At 58.2% G+C, this 15,515-nt stretch overlaps 1 protein-coding gene across 4 annotated transcripts; it reads right to left on the bottom strand.

The window, feature by feature from the left end:
• Positions 1 to 464: 464 nt before the first annotated feature.
• Positions 465 to 11,223, bottom strand: CFAP410 (cilia and flagella associated protein 410). 4 transcript variants are annotated; one of them, XM_078358730.1, is made up of 8 exons: positions 11,051 to 11,223; positions 9,472 to 9,490; positions 7,260 to 7,306; positions 6,215 to 6,449; positions 4,699 to 4,928; positions 3,565 to 3,733; positions 2,288 to 2,378; positions 465 to 1,852 (listed from the first exon to the last, which is right to left on the bottom strand). In XM_078358730.1, the coding sequence occupies exons 4-8, from the start codon at positions 6,283 to 6,285 to the stop codon at positions 1,724 to 1,726; spliced, it is 690 nt and encodes a 229-aa protein (XP_078214856.1). In that variant the 5' UTR covers positions 6,286 to 6,449; positions 7,260 to 7,306; positions 9,472 to 9,490; positions 11,051 to 11,223; the 3' UTR covers positions 465 to 1,723. The 4 variants fall into 4 exon arrangements, with proteins under 4 accessions (XP_078214856.1, XP_078214855.1, XP_054105040.1 ...); XM_078358729.1 differs by having other exon boundaries at positions 2,288 to 2,381; XM_054249065.2 differs by lacking the exon at positions 6,215 to 6,449.
• Positions 11,224 to 15,515: the final 4,292 nt, after the last annotated feature.

Here is a 15,515-nt window from a genome sequence, read left to right on the forward strand (position 1 = left end):
TTTCTGGCTGCACGGAGTTTCAAGCAGAGTGACACGGCCTCCCAGGCCCTCGGTCTTCCCTTGTGAACTGGGCTAATGGGACACATGATGCCAGTGCCTGCTCAGCTTGAGAACCCAACTTTTGGGGTGATGGGGAGGAGTGGAGGGACTGTGGGGTGCCTCAGGCTGCAGTGCTTCTGGCTGTCCTCCATGGCTGCAGGCTCTCAAGGGGGCAGTGGGTGAGGAGTCGCCAAGAAGGGGAACAGTGAGCTGGCAGGAGGCTGAGGGTGGAGGCAGCTACGGTGCAGAGGTAGTGGGCGAGGATCCGAGGGCTTAGGGCAGTCAGCTGCCCCCACAGGTCCCCTCCAGTAGTCCCGACCGAGGTGTGCATGGTGTGGGGCAGGAGGGTGCTGGTGTAAGCCCTGTGTACCCCCAGCAGCCCGTGCCAGGGGGCACAGAAGGGGACACAATTTCACAACCTCAGCTTTTCTAACAAAGCGCTTTACTGAGGACATCCTCCCCCACCAGTCACAAGGAGGCAGACAGGCCTGAACTGTGCACCCTCCACATCCCCAGCAGTGACCCCGCACTCCACTGCTCAGAGATCACGCCCCTCCTGAAGAACTTGTATGTGTGAGCGACTGTCTTCACCCTGGGTTTCCCCGAGTCTGGGGACGGTGGCTGCCCCGGTTTCCCCGAGTCCGGGGATGGTGGCTGCCCTGGTGACACAGCCGGCTCTGGCGGCGGGGACAGTGGCTGCCCTGATGATGCAGCCGGCTCTGGTAGCAGTGGACGATGAGCATGGCCCAGGCTTGGGAGAGTGGTGGCCTGCACACGTGGCCACCCATCACCACTTGGTGACAGACAGGGACATCTCACGGAGGTCTGGGTCCAAACCCCACTCAGGACAAGGGCCCAGGTAGCTGGCTTTCCTACACACCAGCTGGAAGGCTGACTCCCCCTCTCACGTGAACGCTCCCTGGATTTTTGGGGGCACTGGGAAGTCTCCGCAGGGCTGTGGGTCACTGCCTGGGCCCTGGCATCCTCGTAAGACTTGTGCCTCTTCCCAGAGGAAAGAAAACCCCTCTCAGTTGCTCCACAGACTCCCCCAGCCCAGCTGCTTCTTGTGCCAGGCCCGGACCCCAGAGGGAACAGGCCTGTCCATCCACAGCCTCACTGGGACAGTGGAGGGCCCCAATGCAGCTCTTCACAGGACAGAGAAAGGAAGGCACACCTGCCCCGCCCGGCAAGGAAACCTCCCTTTCCTGAGGGTGCTGCCTGCCTGCCGACAGCAGCTCAGGGCAAGGGTCCCTGTGGACGCTTCCTGGAAGTCTCCCTTGCTCAGCAGGAATCTATGCAATGACCAAAGGCTGGCATCAGCCACCTGTGAACACCTCGCTGTTTAGAAACGGCCCTTGCTTCCAGGAAGACCGTCAGGGCCATGCCTTGGGAAAAATGTTGCTTCCAGATGAGACTTGGGGAAACCCTTTATCAGGGAGACAAAGACCCTCCTGACCACAGAAGGGGAGTCCTGGGGACATCCTGGTGTGGGCAGGCGTCTGCCACCTCAGCCGGCCAGCCAGCACCTAACACCCCTCCTGCCCTTGGCTAGTGTGGCAAACTGGGGAGGCTTCTGTGTGGGGCCGGGGCCGGGGCTGTGGCCATGGCAGCTGCCAGCTCCCGGGGGCTGGGGAAGATGCTGGGGTACGTGGAGGGTGCCACGGAGCTCAGGTCCTGTGGGCGGTCACTGTGCGTGCTCCTGTACCTCCTGCCCCCGCAGGGCCTGCAGCCGGCTGCTCACTGTCTGCTGTACGGCCTCCAGCCCCTCGGCGTCCAGCTCCCGCAGTAGCAGCAGAATCGCGGTGAGGACGTTCTGGGGGCAGAGGGGTGCAGACTAAGCCCACCCGGTACCACGAGGCTGCTTCTCATCACGAGGGCCGGGGCCTGGCCAGCGGCACCCAGCAGGAGCGGCTGGTTGGGGGCTGGGGTGTGCCCAGGCGACCAACCGTCTGGAACGCACGGAGAATCCCGGCAGAGGAGCCAGGCCTGTGAACATGTGTGTGGTGCTTCCTCCATGCCACTCCTGCCGCCCTCACCCCAGCAGGGCCCAGGCCCACATTCCACAGACCAGGAGGGCAGAAGAGGCTGAGAGTCAGGACGGCTGCGTGTGGGGCACGTGTTACATGTGTGCACATTCACGGATCCACACATGCAGCTTCCCTCTGGGGCGCAGCTTTTTGAGGCTCCATCTTCCTCCCCCGCCCAATGATTCTGTGCGGTGGGTCTCCTAATGGCCCTCGTCACTCACCCTGTTCCTGTGGCTGCTCAAAGTATCCCTGGGTAAGAAGGAAGGAAACTGGTCCTGGGAACAGGGCTTCAGGCCAAGCTCACCCTGAGTGCTGCTGGTGAGAGGGAGACAAAGGTGTGTGAGGGTTGGGGGGCTTCTGGCCCCGGGGGCCTCTGCAAACCACATCTGCAGGTCACATCCAGGCAAGGGAGGCCTCATATAAATCCCACCCTGCACGCAGGGGGAAGAGGAGGAGTCAACTCCCGTAAGGTCAGCGGCTCCTGACAGCTTCTGGAGAGCCTGGCACTTATGTCACCTGTGGGGCGCCCTCCCTGCACTCTGGGGCTCCCCAACTGTAATACCTTCCACCCGGGCCTTGGGGGCAGGGCAGGGAGCACCTGAACACAAATGCCACAGGGCGAGCTGCTGACCACAGGTCAAGCCCTGGGCAGGACGGCAGCTGCCTGAGATCACACTTGACACCCCCACGGCAGGCCCCAGCAGTGGGTGTGACCTGCCACGCAGGAGGGAAGTACCCCGCTTCTCAAATGTATTTGTGACCCACCACCAACTGCCCTGGGAGGTGTCCATGCCGCACCGCAGTCAGCCCTGTGGCCCGTTCATGGCCCCTAGGCCCAAGGCTGTATGGACACTGATGGCCCTTACCCCCTCTCCTGCTCCCTGGTACATCTGCTGTTGGGCAGAACATGAACCTGCCACTGAAATCACTACCCAGACCCTGGGTGACTCCCAGGGAATACAGAGAACAGACACCCACTACCCGGGCCCTGGGTGACTCCCAGAGAATACAGAGAACAGACACCCACTACCCGGGCCCCGGGTGACTCCCAGGGAATACGGATGAGAACAGACACCCACTACCCGGGCCCCGGGTGACTCCCAGAGAATACGGATGAGAACAGACACCCACTACCCGGGCCCCGGGTGACTCCCAGGGAATACAGAGAACAGACACCCACTACCTGGGTCCCGGGTGACTCCCAGAGAATACGGATGAGAACAGACACCCACTACCCGGGCCCCGGGTGACTCCCAGGGAATACAGAGAATGGACACCCACTACCTGGGCCACAGGTCACTCCCAGAGAATACGGATGAGAATGGACACCCACTACCCAGGTCACTTGTAGAATATGGATGAGAACCGACACCCACCCTGGACAGTCCCTCTCCCTCACTTTCGAGATGCAGCTCACTGGAAGCCCCACTCAGTCCCCTTGGGAGGGCCCTGGGGGACAGGGACAGGCTGCGGAGGCCCTGCTGCCCTCCAGCCTCACATTGCCTCCTCCTCGCTGTCCAGCGGGTCCTGGCCAGTCTCGGCGGCAGAGCTGAGGGAGCTCAGCGCGAAGCCCGGCTTGGGGCAGCCGTTACCCGTGCCCTCTCCTTCCGGCGCGGCGATCTCCTCTCCCTCCATCAGTGCGCGGGACAGCTCCTCCTCTGTCACAGCTTTGGGTGAAGGACAGAAGGCAGCATGAGTGGCCTCAGCCCCGTGCAGGCCACACGCACCGCAGCTCCCGTCCTCACTGTGGCCTCAGCACAGTCTGCTGGTGAAATGCAGGCGTGTGTCCACCTCCAGGGCACTCCCAGAGTGGGGGCCGGTCCCTCACTGTCCCATCCCCAGCCCGGCACGGGCCGACACAGCAGATGGTGGAATCTGAACGCCAGCCTCTGCCAGGCCCTCAGCCTCATCACAACCTCAACTAAGACACAACAGAAAGAGGAACAGACTGTACTGACTTTATTCCATTTCACTCGTATCAATTTCCCTGAAGTTTATTTCTATTATGAATATTAATAAATGCTCTGGAGGAAAGTCTTAGTGCCCACAGGGCTGACAAGGATGGGAAATGAGTGCTGAGAATGGCAGGCCTGCAAAGTGCACTGGAGCTGGCGCTGGCCAGAGGCACGCGCGGCCGCACCGAGACTGCTCACGGAGGGCCCTGGGTCTCCAACAGGTGGAGCGCAGCAGTGGGCACCGCAGTGCTGGGCAGCCCCTCCCCGTGGCGGGTGCGTGACGGCACCACCACCCTAGGTTCACGGCAGCCCATGGAGCCCGCCTGCTCCCCGTGGACCAGTGCCGCACACTGACTCCCGGCTTGCTATGGCACAAGGCGATGGTCAGAGCAGCGCTGCTCCTTGCAGAAGCTGGAGGAACCCTTTTGCTTTGCTACACCATCCTGCAGTTGTCGGGGGGTAAGCATGTGGCGGTCACAGGAGGGACCCAACACTGCGCTGCTGCATTCAGGTGGCGAGATAGAGAGGAGACACGGAGGCCACGGAACAGCCTCCGGAGGAGCCACACGACACACCTGTGTCCCGAGGCCAGGCATTTGCAGAAGAGAAAAGAGGGCTGGAAAGATCCCCCTGCAGGCTTGTTTCAGAGGGCCGGTGACACCGCTGCGGCCACCTACCTTGGTTGTCCAGCTTTTGCAGCCGCGGCAGCGTGCGAAGCACGGTCATGCGGTAGCGGTGGGGGCTGGTGCCGCAGCACGGGTTCTCAGCCAGCCACAGCACCCGCAGGCGTGGCAGCCCCTTCAGGTAGAAGAGCTCGGCCAGGCTGGGGATGCGGTTCCTCCGCAGGTACAGCTCGCTCAGGCGCTGGCACCGGCTCACGGGCTCCAGGGTGGAGATGCTGTTGACACTGCACGGAGACCAGCACAGTCAGCGAGGGGCGTGGCAAGCGCCGCCTCTCAATCTCGAGCCCCAGGAAAAGGCACTCATGGGACCTGTGCCCCTGCCCCCCTCCCGAGAAGCCCAAATCCACTATAACGGGTCACGTGCGGCTGGACCTGGGCCATGGGAAAGCCCTGAACCTGAAGGCCGACTGGGATGGACCCCATGCTCGGCATCCGGCTCCTCAGGGCGCTCCAGTGGGAGGTGGGGGATGAGCCTCCTTCACAGGCGAGGAAACTAAGGCCTTTCAAGGGACATGTCATGTTGCCCCAAAGAAGGGAGTGGCCAGAAAAACTCAGGGCGGAACATTCCAGCCAGCTCCATGTGACGCAGAAGTGAGCATGGAATTTCCAAGACCCCCACGTGAGAGTGGAAACCCTGGGTATGGGCTTCATTTCCATTCCACCGAACATGGACGCAGTGGAGGAGAGAAACAGGAGGCCTAAAGGCTCCGTGGGGTCCATCGTCCCACAACCAAACAGGCAGAGCCGCTCCCACAGGCCTTCAAAGGGACAGAGCGTCTGCCTCCAGGAGCCAGGGACCCGGCATGGAGGGTCGGGCAGATGCCTTAGAAGGCCCCCCAGGCAGCCCCCGGTGCTGAGCTCCCCTCCCCGGATGCCCTAGTACTGTCCCTTCGCTCAGCGTTTCCCAGGTACCCTCTCGCATGGCTTCTAGTTCGGAGGCTGCCCATTTTACCAAGAGCAAAACTAAGGCTGTGGGACGCTTTCCAGGGCAGAGTCTGTCTGTGCAGCCTGACACGCGGACACCCCCACGGCCTCCTCGACGCTTCCTGCCCGCTCAGTGGCACTCCCCACTCCGCTCCAGTGCAGCCGGGCATGCAGGCACCACGCACCTGAGCTTGGTCAACACCCTCGGGGGCCCTGTCCCTCCTCAGGTATGACAGAAATTACCCTGCACATGAGTGGCCTGGCGCTTGGAGGGCTTGTGGCCCCCGGGTGACTCGGTGTGTGGCAGGCATAAGGCTAGACCCACAGCCCTGCCCCAAGCTTCCTGCCATCGTAGGAGCCATGAGCTCCAAGTCGACCTGTCAGGTAAGGCCTTCCGAGGCAGGGCTGAATCCCAGCATCACCCTAAGCGTGAGTTGACCAGTGAAGCAAGCCCCACAGCCGGTACCACAGCCCTGCTAAACCTCTGCACTGGGCTGCATGGCCTCCTCTCCCTGTGGGGTGGGCACTTATAGTACCTCCTGTGCTACAGGAAGGAAACTGAGGCACAGAGAGGGCCATGCCTCACCCAAGGTTGGCCAGCCAACATGTGGGAGGTCTGAGACTTGACCCAGGAACATGCCTCCAAGCCCGTTTCATTCATTCGTCCATTCAGCAAGGCTCAGGCAGGACAGGCTGGTGCCTGCACTGGGGGTGCCTGAACACCAGGTGGACTGGCCTCAGCCCACAGCAGGCAGCAGGCTGGGCACGGGCATCACCATGGCATTTTGGAGGATGGGCAGGGGCTGGCCTACTCTGGCTGGCTGTGAGATCAAGAAGGTAGGTCACACTCAGGGACTGGGGCCTGCAACGGCCACTCTCAGAGGGCAAGCCCCAGAGCTTTCTGAGCTGCCAAACGGGGGCGGGGGGTTCCCCGAAGGGTTTAGACCCTTGTGAGCTTTTAAATGCAGAAACCCAGAGAAGGCCCCCCGGTCCAGCGTCTGGCAGGCAGCAGTGAGCCATGAGTGTCCACTCCCTCCCGGGTCCCACCAGTGGGCAGAAGGGCACTGGGGGATAAAAGGAGCTCTTCTCGTACTCCCCAAAGCCCTCAAGTACTCCTGAAACTCCAGTCACGTTTGCTTCATTGAAGCTGTCCTGAGTCTGTTGGGAGGGCAGTGACCCCAGAAGAGGGGGACAGGTCATGGGATGCGGAGAAACTGGGGAGCTCCTGCAGTGGTGGCACGGGGTGGGGGGTGGGCAGAAGAGGTCAGGACTCTGGAATCCCGGGGCAGACGCAGCCACTGTTGAGGGCGGCCAGGCGGGCCACCATGCATCCCTAGGAGGGCCCCACCACTGCCTGGCCCAGCAAGAGGCCGAGGGTGGGCAGGGGCACCACAGGGCAGGCAGGGGACAGGAGCCATCGGGTGGCGCACGTGAGGCCCCGAGGAAGGAGGGCTGAACATGGGGCCACACGGTAGGCCCAGCTATGGCTGCCCCAGCCCCTCCCCTTCCGGAAGCTGCCCTCAGTCTGCTGGAGGCTTCCAGGTTATCTCACAGCTCTGGGTCCACGGGAGACGTGAGGCTCTGCCCAGCTTCCAGGCCCCAGGCTGAGCATGATGGCAGGAGCGAGGTACCTGAGCGTGATCACCTCCAGGCTGGGCATCTCCCGGCAAATGGAGATCTAGAAGGGAAAGAGCACTGCTGGCAACACGGCCCAGCAGGGCACGCGGCCACCACCACCAGCCACAGAGAGCTGTCAGAGCCACAGCTGACTCCATTTCCGGGGCCAGAGTGGAGCCACCCTGCTTGGCCAGGGTGCCCTGGGGGAACGCCCACAAGCGTGCTGGGCTCTCCCCGGCCCCACCTTACAGCCCAGATGCCCCACAGCCTGAGGGAGAAACTGAGGCTCCTCCTTGCATGTCAAATTTTACAACTCCTTATCAAATTTTACAACAGCGCCATTCTGTCAGATGGTGCCGGCAGTGCGGACAGGGCACTCGTTACTTTAGATGCCTCAAAGGACATCAGGTCAGGGGCCCCAGTGTCCCCTATGCAGGGGCAGAAAGCAAGGAAAGCATGGAAATCACTTCTTGACAACAGGGCTGGGCCGAAAGGCAGACAGACCACCCTGGGACTGTCAGTTCCGTGGTGAGGTGCCCAGGGTGGTCCACAAAGCATGCACAACCTGCCAGTCACACCTGCACATGTGAACGCCCACCATAAGCCAGGCCCGGTGCCAGCAGCTCAGCGAAGCTCACAGCCTGGTCAGATGCCTCCCACGTGTAAGGGATTCGTGTCTGCGGCCGTGGCGCGTCTGTATATTCACTGTTAAACTTGCAGTGTTTCAGCTACAGCATAAAACAGATCACATGCAGGTGCCATGTGTCTGGCTTTTTGTCTTTAAGGAAAGGTACTGCTGCCCAGTCCAAATGAATTGTTTTTCTACTGGGTGTGGTGGCTCACACCTGCAATTCCAGGACTTTGGGAGGCCGAGGCAGGCAGGTCACGTGAACTCGGGTTTCGAGACCAGCCTGGCCGACACAATGAAACCCTATCTCTACCAAAAAAGTACAAAAATTAGCCAGGCATGGTGGTAGGCAGGAGGCTGAGGCAGGAGAATCGCGTGAACCCAGGAGGCAGAGGTTGCAGTGAGCCAAGATGGCACCAGTGCATGCCAGCCCGGGCAACAGAGCAAGACTCCATCTCAAATAAAAGAGAAATAAACAATTGGTGTGCAATCCCTGTGTAAGTTGGGGACATTCTGGACTGAGGAGAATGAGAGAGAGGAGAAAGAAATCTCTTCACAGACGCACACGCTCAAGTTCTCCCAGCAGGGCCGACTCTCTGCCTGCCTTTTGGGTAGTGGTGGGGGGCACAAAACTAGATGTGACCAAGAAGAGGGGTGCAGTCAGGAGGCTGGGGAGACCTTCAGCTTTCCCTTAACAAAGGAAAACAAACCCTCCTGGATTCCTTTCCAGGTGAGAGCAAGTTCTAAACTGACTGCCCCCTCCTCTGTGACCATGTGACAGAGGGCGTTTCATGTATAGGGATGTTGACGGGAACTCCAAATAAGCCTGGCACTAGAGAATTGTGGTGGCTCACACTTGTAATCCCAGGACTTTGGGAGGCTGAGGCGGGCAGATCACCTGGGGTCAGGAGTTCAAGACCAGCCTGACTAACGTAATGAAACCCCGTCTCTACTAAAAATACAAAAATTACCCAGGCGTGGTGGCGTATGCCTGTACTCCCAGCTACTTGGGAGGCTGAGGCAGGAGAATCACTTGAACCTGGGAGGTTGCAGTGAACCAAGATCACACCATTGAACTCCAGCATGAGCAACAAGAGCAAAACTGCATCTCGAAATATTAAAAAAGAGGGCTGGGTGTTGTGGCTCACACTTGTAATCCCAGCACTTTGGAAGGCTGAGGCGGGTGGATCACGTGAGGTCAGGAGTTTGAGACCAGCCTGATCAACATGGAGAAACCCCTTCTCTACTAAAAACACAAAACTAGCCAGGCGTGGTGGCACGTGCCTGTAGTCCCAGCCACTGGGGAGGCTTAGGCAGGAGAATCTTGTGAACCCAAGAGGCAGAGGTTGTGGTGAGCTGAGACTGTGCCATTACACTGGAGCCTGGGCAACAAGAGAGAAAATCCATCTCAAAAAAAAAAAAAAAAAGAGAACTGTTTTTCCATTAGTGATTTTGCATAATGAAAACAACGAAGTGAACACAGAACCAAGTTGGGACTGAACTGGTAAGTGCAGTTTTGTGAACTCAAAAATTCTCTTGGGGAAGAAGCTACAAGTTTTGGGGTTGGGCTACTTGGAGCTGATGAGCAGGATACTTACATCTGTGAGGCGGCTGCCCCTGGGGAGAGAAGAGATACATATTTTAATTTTGTTAAAGTTGAATAAAAAACACTGAAGACAAAAATTTCCAAAAATACCCATGACTGCCTACAAACCTTAAGGTTCTAGGATTGTAATGGATGGTAAGAAAGGAAAGTTGCGGCTGGGCACGGTGGCTCATGCCTGTAATCCCAGCACTTTGGGAGGCCGAGGGGGGTGGATCACGAGGTCAACAGATCGAGACCATCCTGGTCAACATGGTGAAACCCCGTCTCTACTAAAAATACAAAAAATTAGCTGGGCACGGTGGCGCGTGCCTGTAATCCCAGCTACTCAGGAGGCTGAGGCAGGAGAATTGCCTGAACCCAGGAGGTGGAGGTTGCGGTGAGCCGAGATCGCGCCATTGCACTCCAGCCTGGGTAACAAGAGCGAAACTCCGTCTCAAAAAAAAAAAAAAGAAAGGAAAGTTGCCCAGATAACCGGCAAAGGTGTAGAAAATTGTTTTAGCTGCTTTTCAACAAAACTGTATGTTTGACGTTGGGGTGGTCCTTTTCAGATAAGGAGTAGCAGGGGTTGCTCCATTTGTAAGACACGAAAAGATAAACTCTTCCTCATGGTCCCTGACTAGCAGGTTCGTTTCCCTCACTGACATAAACAAGGCAGTCTTTATAAGAGGCCAGTTTCAAAGGCTGAGCAGACAACTTATTAAGCAAACTCGGAAAGCCTGAAATAGGGTTGTTGTTTGTCCCTGCTTAGTGACAGCATTGACCACCCCCTGCAAAACAAAGAAATGCATTACCGAAAGCAAATGACATGGGAATTGTGGTCAAAACACCAGCCGTGCCAGGGCAGAAAGAACAGCTTTTTAATGAACAGGGAGGAGCTCACACGCTCCGGGCAGTCTGGGGACACCCCCGGGAGGAAGCGTCTGCTCTCGCTGACCCCCACGCCCGCCTGCACGGTGCCACCAGTTGACAGGGCGCAGTGACCCCACTGAGCCCCCAGGGAGCCCTGGAGATCCTGCAGCCTTCAACTCCAGGCTGCCTCTTCTGGAAGACCCTGGTCTTCCTTGGCCCAGTGAGACCCGGCATTACCCGCCTTTGAGCCTGCATGGATCCCACTGCACCCGTATCCCTTCCTGTCACCTGCCAGGAGTCCCCTGGGCACGGCCGCCCCAGTACCGATTACCAACGTGTTTCCTGACTCAGTCTTCAAGAGTTCAGTTCTGTCTCCTACTCGACTTGGTCCCAGTGACTGCTGGCATGCCAGACATCAGACCCAGCGCACCGGGCAGCAGGGGACAGAGGCCGGCCAGGAAATGTGGCGCCCCAGGTGACCTCAACCCCAGCCTCCTCCCCGCTACCCCTAGCTCTCCACCGCCCCTGCCCCTGACACCTGCCCCCCGCCCCTGACACCTGCCCCCCGCCCCCCGCCCCTGACACCTGCCCCCCGCCCCCCGGCCCCTGACACCTGCGCCCGCCCACCCCGGCTCCGCCCCCGCCCCCGCCCCCGCCCCAACGCCCCGGCTCCTCCCCCGACCCCGGGGCGACCGCGCGAGGAGGCCGCTGCCCCGCCTCACCAGCAGTTGAGCTTGCGCACGCTGTGCAGCTCCGAGGCCTTGGCCCGGGTCAGGACCATCTTCCGCGTCAGCTTCATGGCGGCCGCGCCGCGGACCCCAGGCCCGACCGGCGGGCGACCCCGGCCTCCGGCTCCTCTGCAGGTGACGACTTCGTAGCGCGCGTCTCCAGGGGCGGGGCCCGCGTCGTCAGGGGCGGATCCTGAGAGCCCATTGGCGGCTTAGCGAGGAGGGCGGGGCTACGCGAGCGCCCCGGAGCCCCATGGGCAACTCTGACACGTTGGCTCCGCTTTTGCGCACGCGCAGCGCAGGGCACCTGGCTCTGAAGTGACCCCGGAAGCGCGCGGTGAGCAGTGGGTGGGTGCCAGCGGCGGTTCCTGAGTCGGCCCCTTGAGGGCTGAACTGCCGCTTCCAGGAACCGAGTGGGGTGGGCTCGGCCCCACGCCCGACCGTGGTGGAGTGCCTAGGCCTGTCTGGGTGGACTTTGCACAGCCCCAAGTTACCATTCAGATAAACCCAGGGCGGCCCTGGGGCTGTGTTCATTCCTGGGCTCCCTCCCTCCCGGCATTTACTAAAGACGCATTTATAGGAAAGACGCACGAGCGGGTCCGGCAGAGCCCTTACAAGCATTTCAGCCTTTTAGAAGTCAGAGAAGACCCTCCCCACATGGCGTTACATGGGCTACAGGTGCATTAAGACGGGCATTCTGAGGCCGCCTTTGCAGTTCTGTCAGTGAGCGAATCCGAAGGAGATCTGGCCAAGCCCCGCCTTGCAGTTGGCGTTGATTGTTCCTGGATAAGCAAAGCTAACTTTGGGAGACACTTATAATTTAAATAATAGCCAAAACAGCCTTTGTAAAGCTAATGGGGAGACCACTGAAACCGCCATTGCAGAAATCATAACTGAAGAAAAGATGATAGGGAAACATCTCGTAATCCACCCCCATCTTCCTTCTAACCGCTAAGCTTCCTGCGTTCACTCTTGGATGTACGCTGAACTAGCTTTGGGAAGGAGTTTATAGATTAAACTCTGAAACAAAATGGTTAATAGCCCTTTCCCCAAAAAATCCATCTTGTCTGGGGACAGTCGGCCTCTGTAGGACTAACAAGCTACAAGAGTAAAAATTACAGCTTAGGGGCCACGCGACCTCCAGCTGCAAGAGTCTGAATCTCCGCAAGTTGCTCCTGGGAATAACATCCGTGTTGCAAAACCTAAGATCAGTGCTTGAGATATTTTCTAGACCCTGCATTGGGATTCAGCAGATGACACCGCCCAGATGGATAATCTGGCTCCAGCACTTCTGTGATCCCATCCAGGAACAGAAATCAGCCAGAACTCATTTTGACACCCTGTGATTTTAGTTTCAACCTGACCAATCAGCACTCACCACTTTCCCAGCCCATACTCTCCAGTTTATCCTTACAAACTCTGATCCCCCACAAAATGGAAAAAAAGGGGGGGGAAACAACTCTGATCCCTGAATGCCCGGGGAGACTGATTTGACTGTAATGGAACTCGGGTCTCCCAGACAGCTGGCTCTGTGTGAGTGACTCTTTCTCCATTGCAATTCCCTTGTCTTGATAAATTGGGTGTGTTTAGGCAGTGGGCAAGGTGAACCCACTGGGCTAGGAGGGTAGAGGAGCCTGAATTCCACTAAGGTGTAGACATAAACTTTCATCAGCCATTATTCTGGAGGTCACAATATAACCAACTTCCCCAGTTACTCGTGCAGATCATGTCACTCTTGTGGAACCTAAGATTGGCCTTTTGAGATACCTTTTCAGGTTTCCTGCATGTCTGACACGGATGGACCCAGCTAGACTACAGTTCCTGTGGCCCCACCCAGAAGCCCCTCAGCAAAAAAAAGACAACTTGATTTCATCTTAGACACAACCAGTGAGCACTCCCCATACCCTAGCCCTCTGCCCACCAAACTGCCTTTGAAAAACCCCTAACCTTGAGCCTTCAATTGTAACCGAGCAGCTTAGCTGTGAATCCAGAACATCTGAGACAGATCTCAATCAACTTAGAACGCTGGTTTTGCCGACATTGAGAACAAGCCCATGACACAGTGTCAGCAGGTCCTGAGGACATGTGCCTAAGGTGGTTGGGGTACAGCTTGTTTTTATACATTTTAGGGAGACATGAGACATCCATATGTGTAAGATGGAAAAAAAAGAGACAGAAAAAATATAAGATGTATGTCTGTTGGGCCCAGAAAGGTGACAACTTGAAGGTTGGGTGGGGGGCTTCCAGGTCACAGGTAGATAATGAGGAAGGAGACCCTTAATCCTTTTCAGCCTTCCACATTGCATCTCGAAAGGAGAAGTTAGAAGTCAGCCAGAGGAGGGACTGGTTGGCGCCACCAGCCAGGTTAAGGATAAGACCCCTGCTGCTAACCACGGTCCCATCTATAGAGCACGGATGTGGTGTGGAGAAACCTTTCCGGAAGGCGTTGTTTCCATGACACACGATCAGACCCCCACCTAAGTCAGGTGCCCCATACCTCTTCCTTCCTTCCTTCCTTTCTTCCTTCATTTTTGAGACAGTTTCTCCCTCTGTCACCCAGGCTGGAGCACAGTGGCATGATCTCAGCTCACTGCAACCTCTGCCTCGCAGTTCAAATGATTCTCCTGCCTCAGCCTCCTGATTAGCTGGGTTTACAGGCACTTGCCCCCATGCCCAGCTAATGTTTTTATTTTTAGTAAAGATGGAGTTTCACCATGTTGCTCAGGCTGGTCTGGAACTTCTGACCTTGTGATCCGCCCACCTCAGCCTCCCAAAGTGCTGGGATTACAGGCATGAGCCATCTCACTCTGCGGGCCTCCCTTCTTCTTTACATGGGGTGAGTTAGGTACTGCTCCCCAGTAAATCTCAGGGGTCCACACACAGAGCCTGCTTCCCAGAGACATGGAGGGTGGGGGACACAGGAGCTGCCTGTGGAGTCTTCCCTGAAGCAAAGCCACCACCGCTGTCACCAGGTATATGGGGCCAACACCTGCTTTGTGGTTTCAGCTGGATCGGGGTTTCCGGCTCTTAGGCAGCCAGGGGTCCTGTTGAGGATGAAGCACCATGGGGCAACTGGTGCTCTCTTCTGCCCTGACAGACAGCCTGGGGCTCTGCGGGGCTCAGCAGGGCAGGCTCACCCCAACTCAGGGCAAACGTGGCACGGAGTCCCATGCTGTTCAGGCCCCGCCCTTGTCTCTCCTTTCCTCCACCACCCTCACCCCACAGGCGAAACCCCAGTCCAGGCCAGCTCCAGGCCAATTTCCTAACCACCTGCGCTGCCTAACAAATCACCCCCAAACTTAGCAACTCATGGTAGACATCACTATGTCCTGGTTTCTGTGGCTCAGGCGTCTGGAGCAGCTGAGCTGCGCTGCTGGGAGGAAGGTGGGGCTGTGTCTGAGGACCTGGCTGGGGTCTCCCAGCTGCCCCATGAGGGCTTTGCTCCCTACAACATGGCTTCTCACACATGGCCTCCCAAGGAGTGAGGAATGAGGGGGCAGGGAGAGACGGGGGAAGAGGAGAGAGAGACAAGGCGAGTCAGCAAACGTGCTCAGGAGCTCAAGTTTTCATGATCTCGGGGACCGCCTCTCCCTGGCCCACGCTGCTGGCTCACACCACGTGGGGGCAGAACCCGGTCCACCTGAGGCTCTGGCTCTCAGCACGTCCCTGAGGCAAACTTCGAAACTGCTCGGGTGGCAGGTGCGGGCACCCCTCCCAGACCCTCTTGGGAATTCGAGACTTCTCCCATGGCCTCAGGAGCGAGTGTCATGGGTAGCCTGACCCCTGGCTGACCAAGGACCCTGGCTGCTGCCGAAGATGATTCCGATCCATGGGGCAGCTCAGAGCCAGGCCTGGGAGAAGGGACAGGCGGCACGTGTTGATTTAATTTTTTTCAGTGTCCTGAGGGGTCGTCAGGCACTGCGGTCATTTCCAGCTCCCTTCTCATCACTGCCGATCTGGAGCTATCCAGGCAGGGGAGCCCGGCGCAGAGAGTTCACGGTGGCTACGGTGGCCGCAGTCTTCACCCTGGTGTGGCATTCATTGCTTTCCTTTCACGTTTTAAGAGCAGTTCTGTTGTATGAGATGTTTCTGGAATGCAGATGACTCTGTGACATGACTCCAGGCATGAAAGGAAACGAGCCTGTTCCCTCAGCCTGAAGCCCACTGCTCCAGACTAGCTGTCAGCAAACTATAGCCCGCCGGCCAGATGGGGCCGACACCTGTGTTTGCAAATAAAAGCTTTCCTTTTCTTTCTTTTTGAGATGAAGCGTCACTCTGTCACCCAGGCCGGAGTGCAGTGGTGTGATCTCAGCTCACTGCAGCCTCCTCCTGGGTTTAAGTGATTCCCTTGCTTCAGTCTCCTGAGTAGCTGGGACTGCAGATGTGCACTGTTGTGAACTGCACGCGAGCCCGGGAATCTCGTCCAGCGAGGGTCCCAAACCTGGAAGAGCGCGCGCGC

This window comes from Callithrix jacchus, chromosome 21, assembly GCF_049354715.1.
Source record: "Callithrix jacchus isolate 240 chromosome 21, calJac240_pri, whole genome shotgun sequence".
Taxonomy (NCBI): Eukaryota; Metazoa; Chordata; class Mammalia; order Primates; family Cebidae; genus Callithrix; species Callithrix jacchus.

What these genes read in the sequence shown, in the direction of transcription:
- CFAP410 (XM_054249064.2), bottom strand. Translation starts at nt 11,127, where the DNA reads ATGAAGCTGACGCGGAAGATGGTCCTGACCCGGGCCAAGGCCTCGGAG. An exon ending in GACAGCGAGGAGGAGGCAAT is followed by an intron (nt 2,382 to 3,564) that starts GTGAGGCTGGAG and finishes CCCTCTCACCAG; the next exon opens with CAGCACTCAGGGTGAGCTTG. An exon ending in TGAGCAGCCACAGGAACAGG is followed by an intron (nt 1,853 to 2,287) that starts GTGAGTGACGAG and finishes CTCTGCCCCCAG; the next exon opens with AACGTCCTCACCGCGATTCT.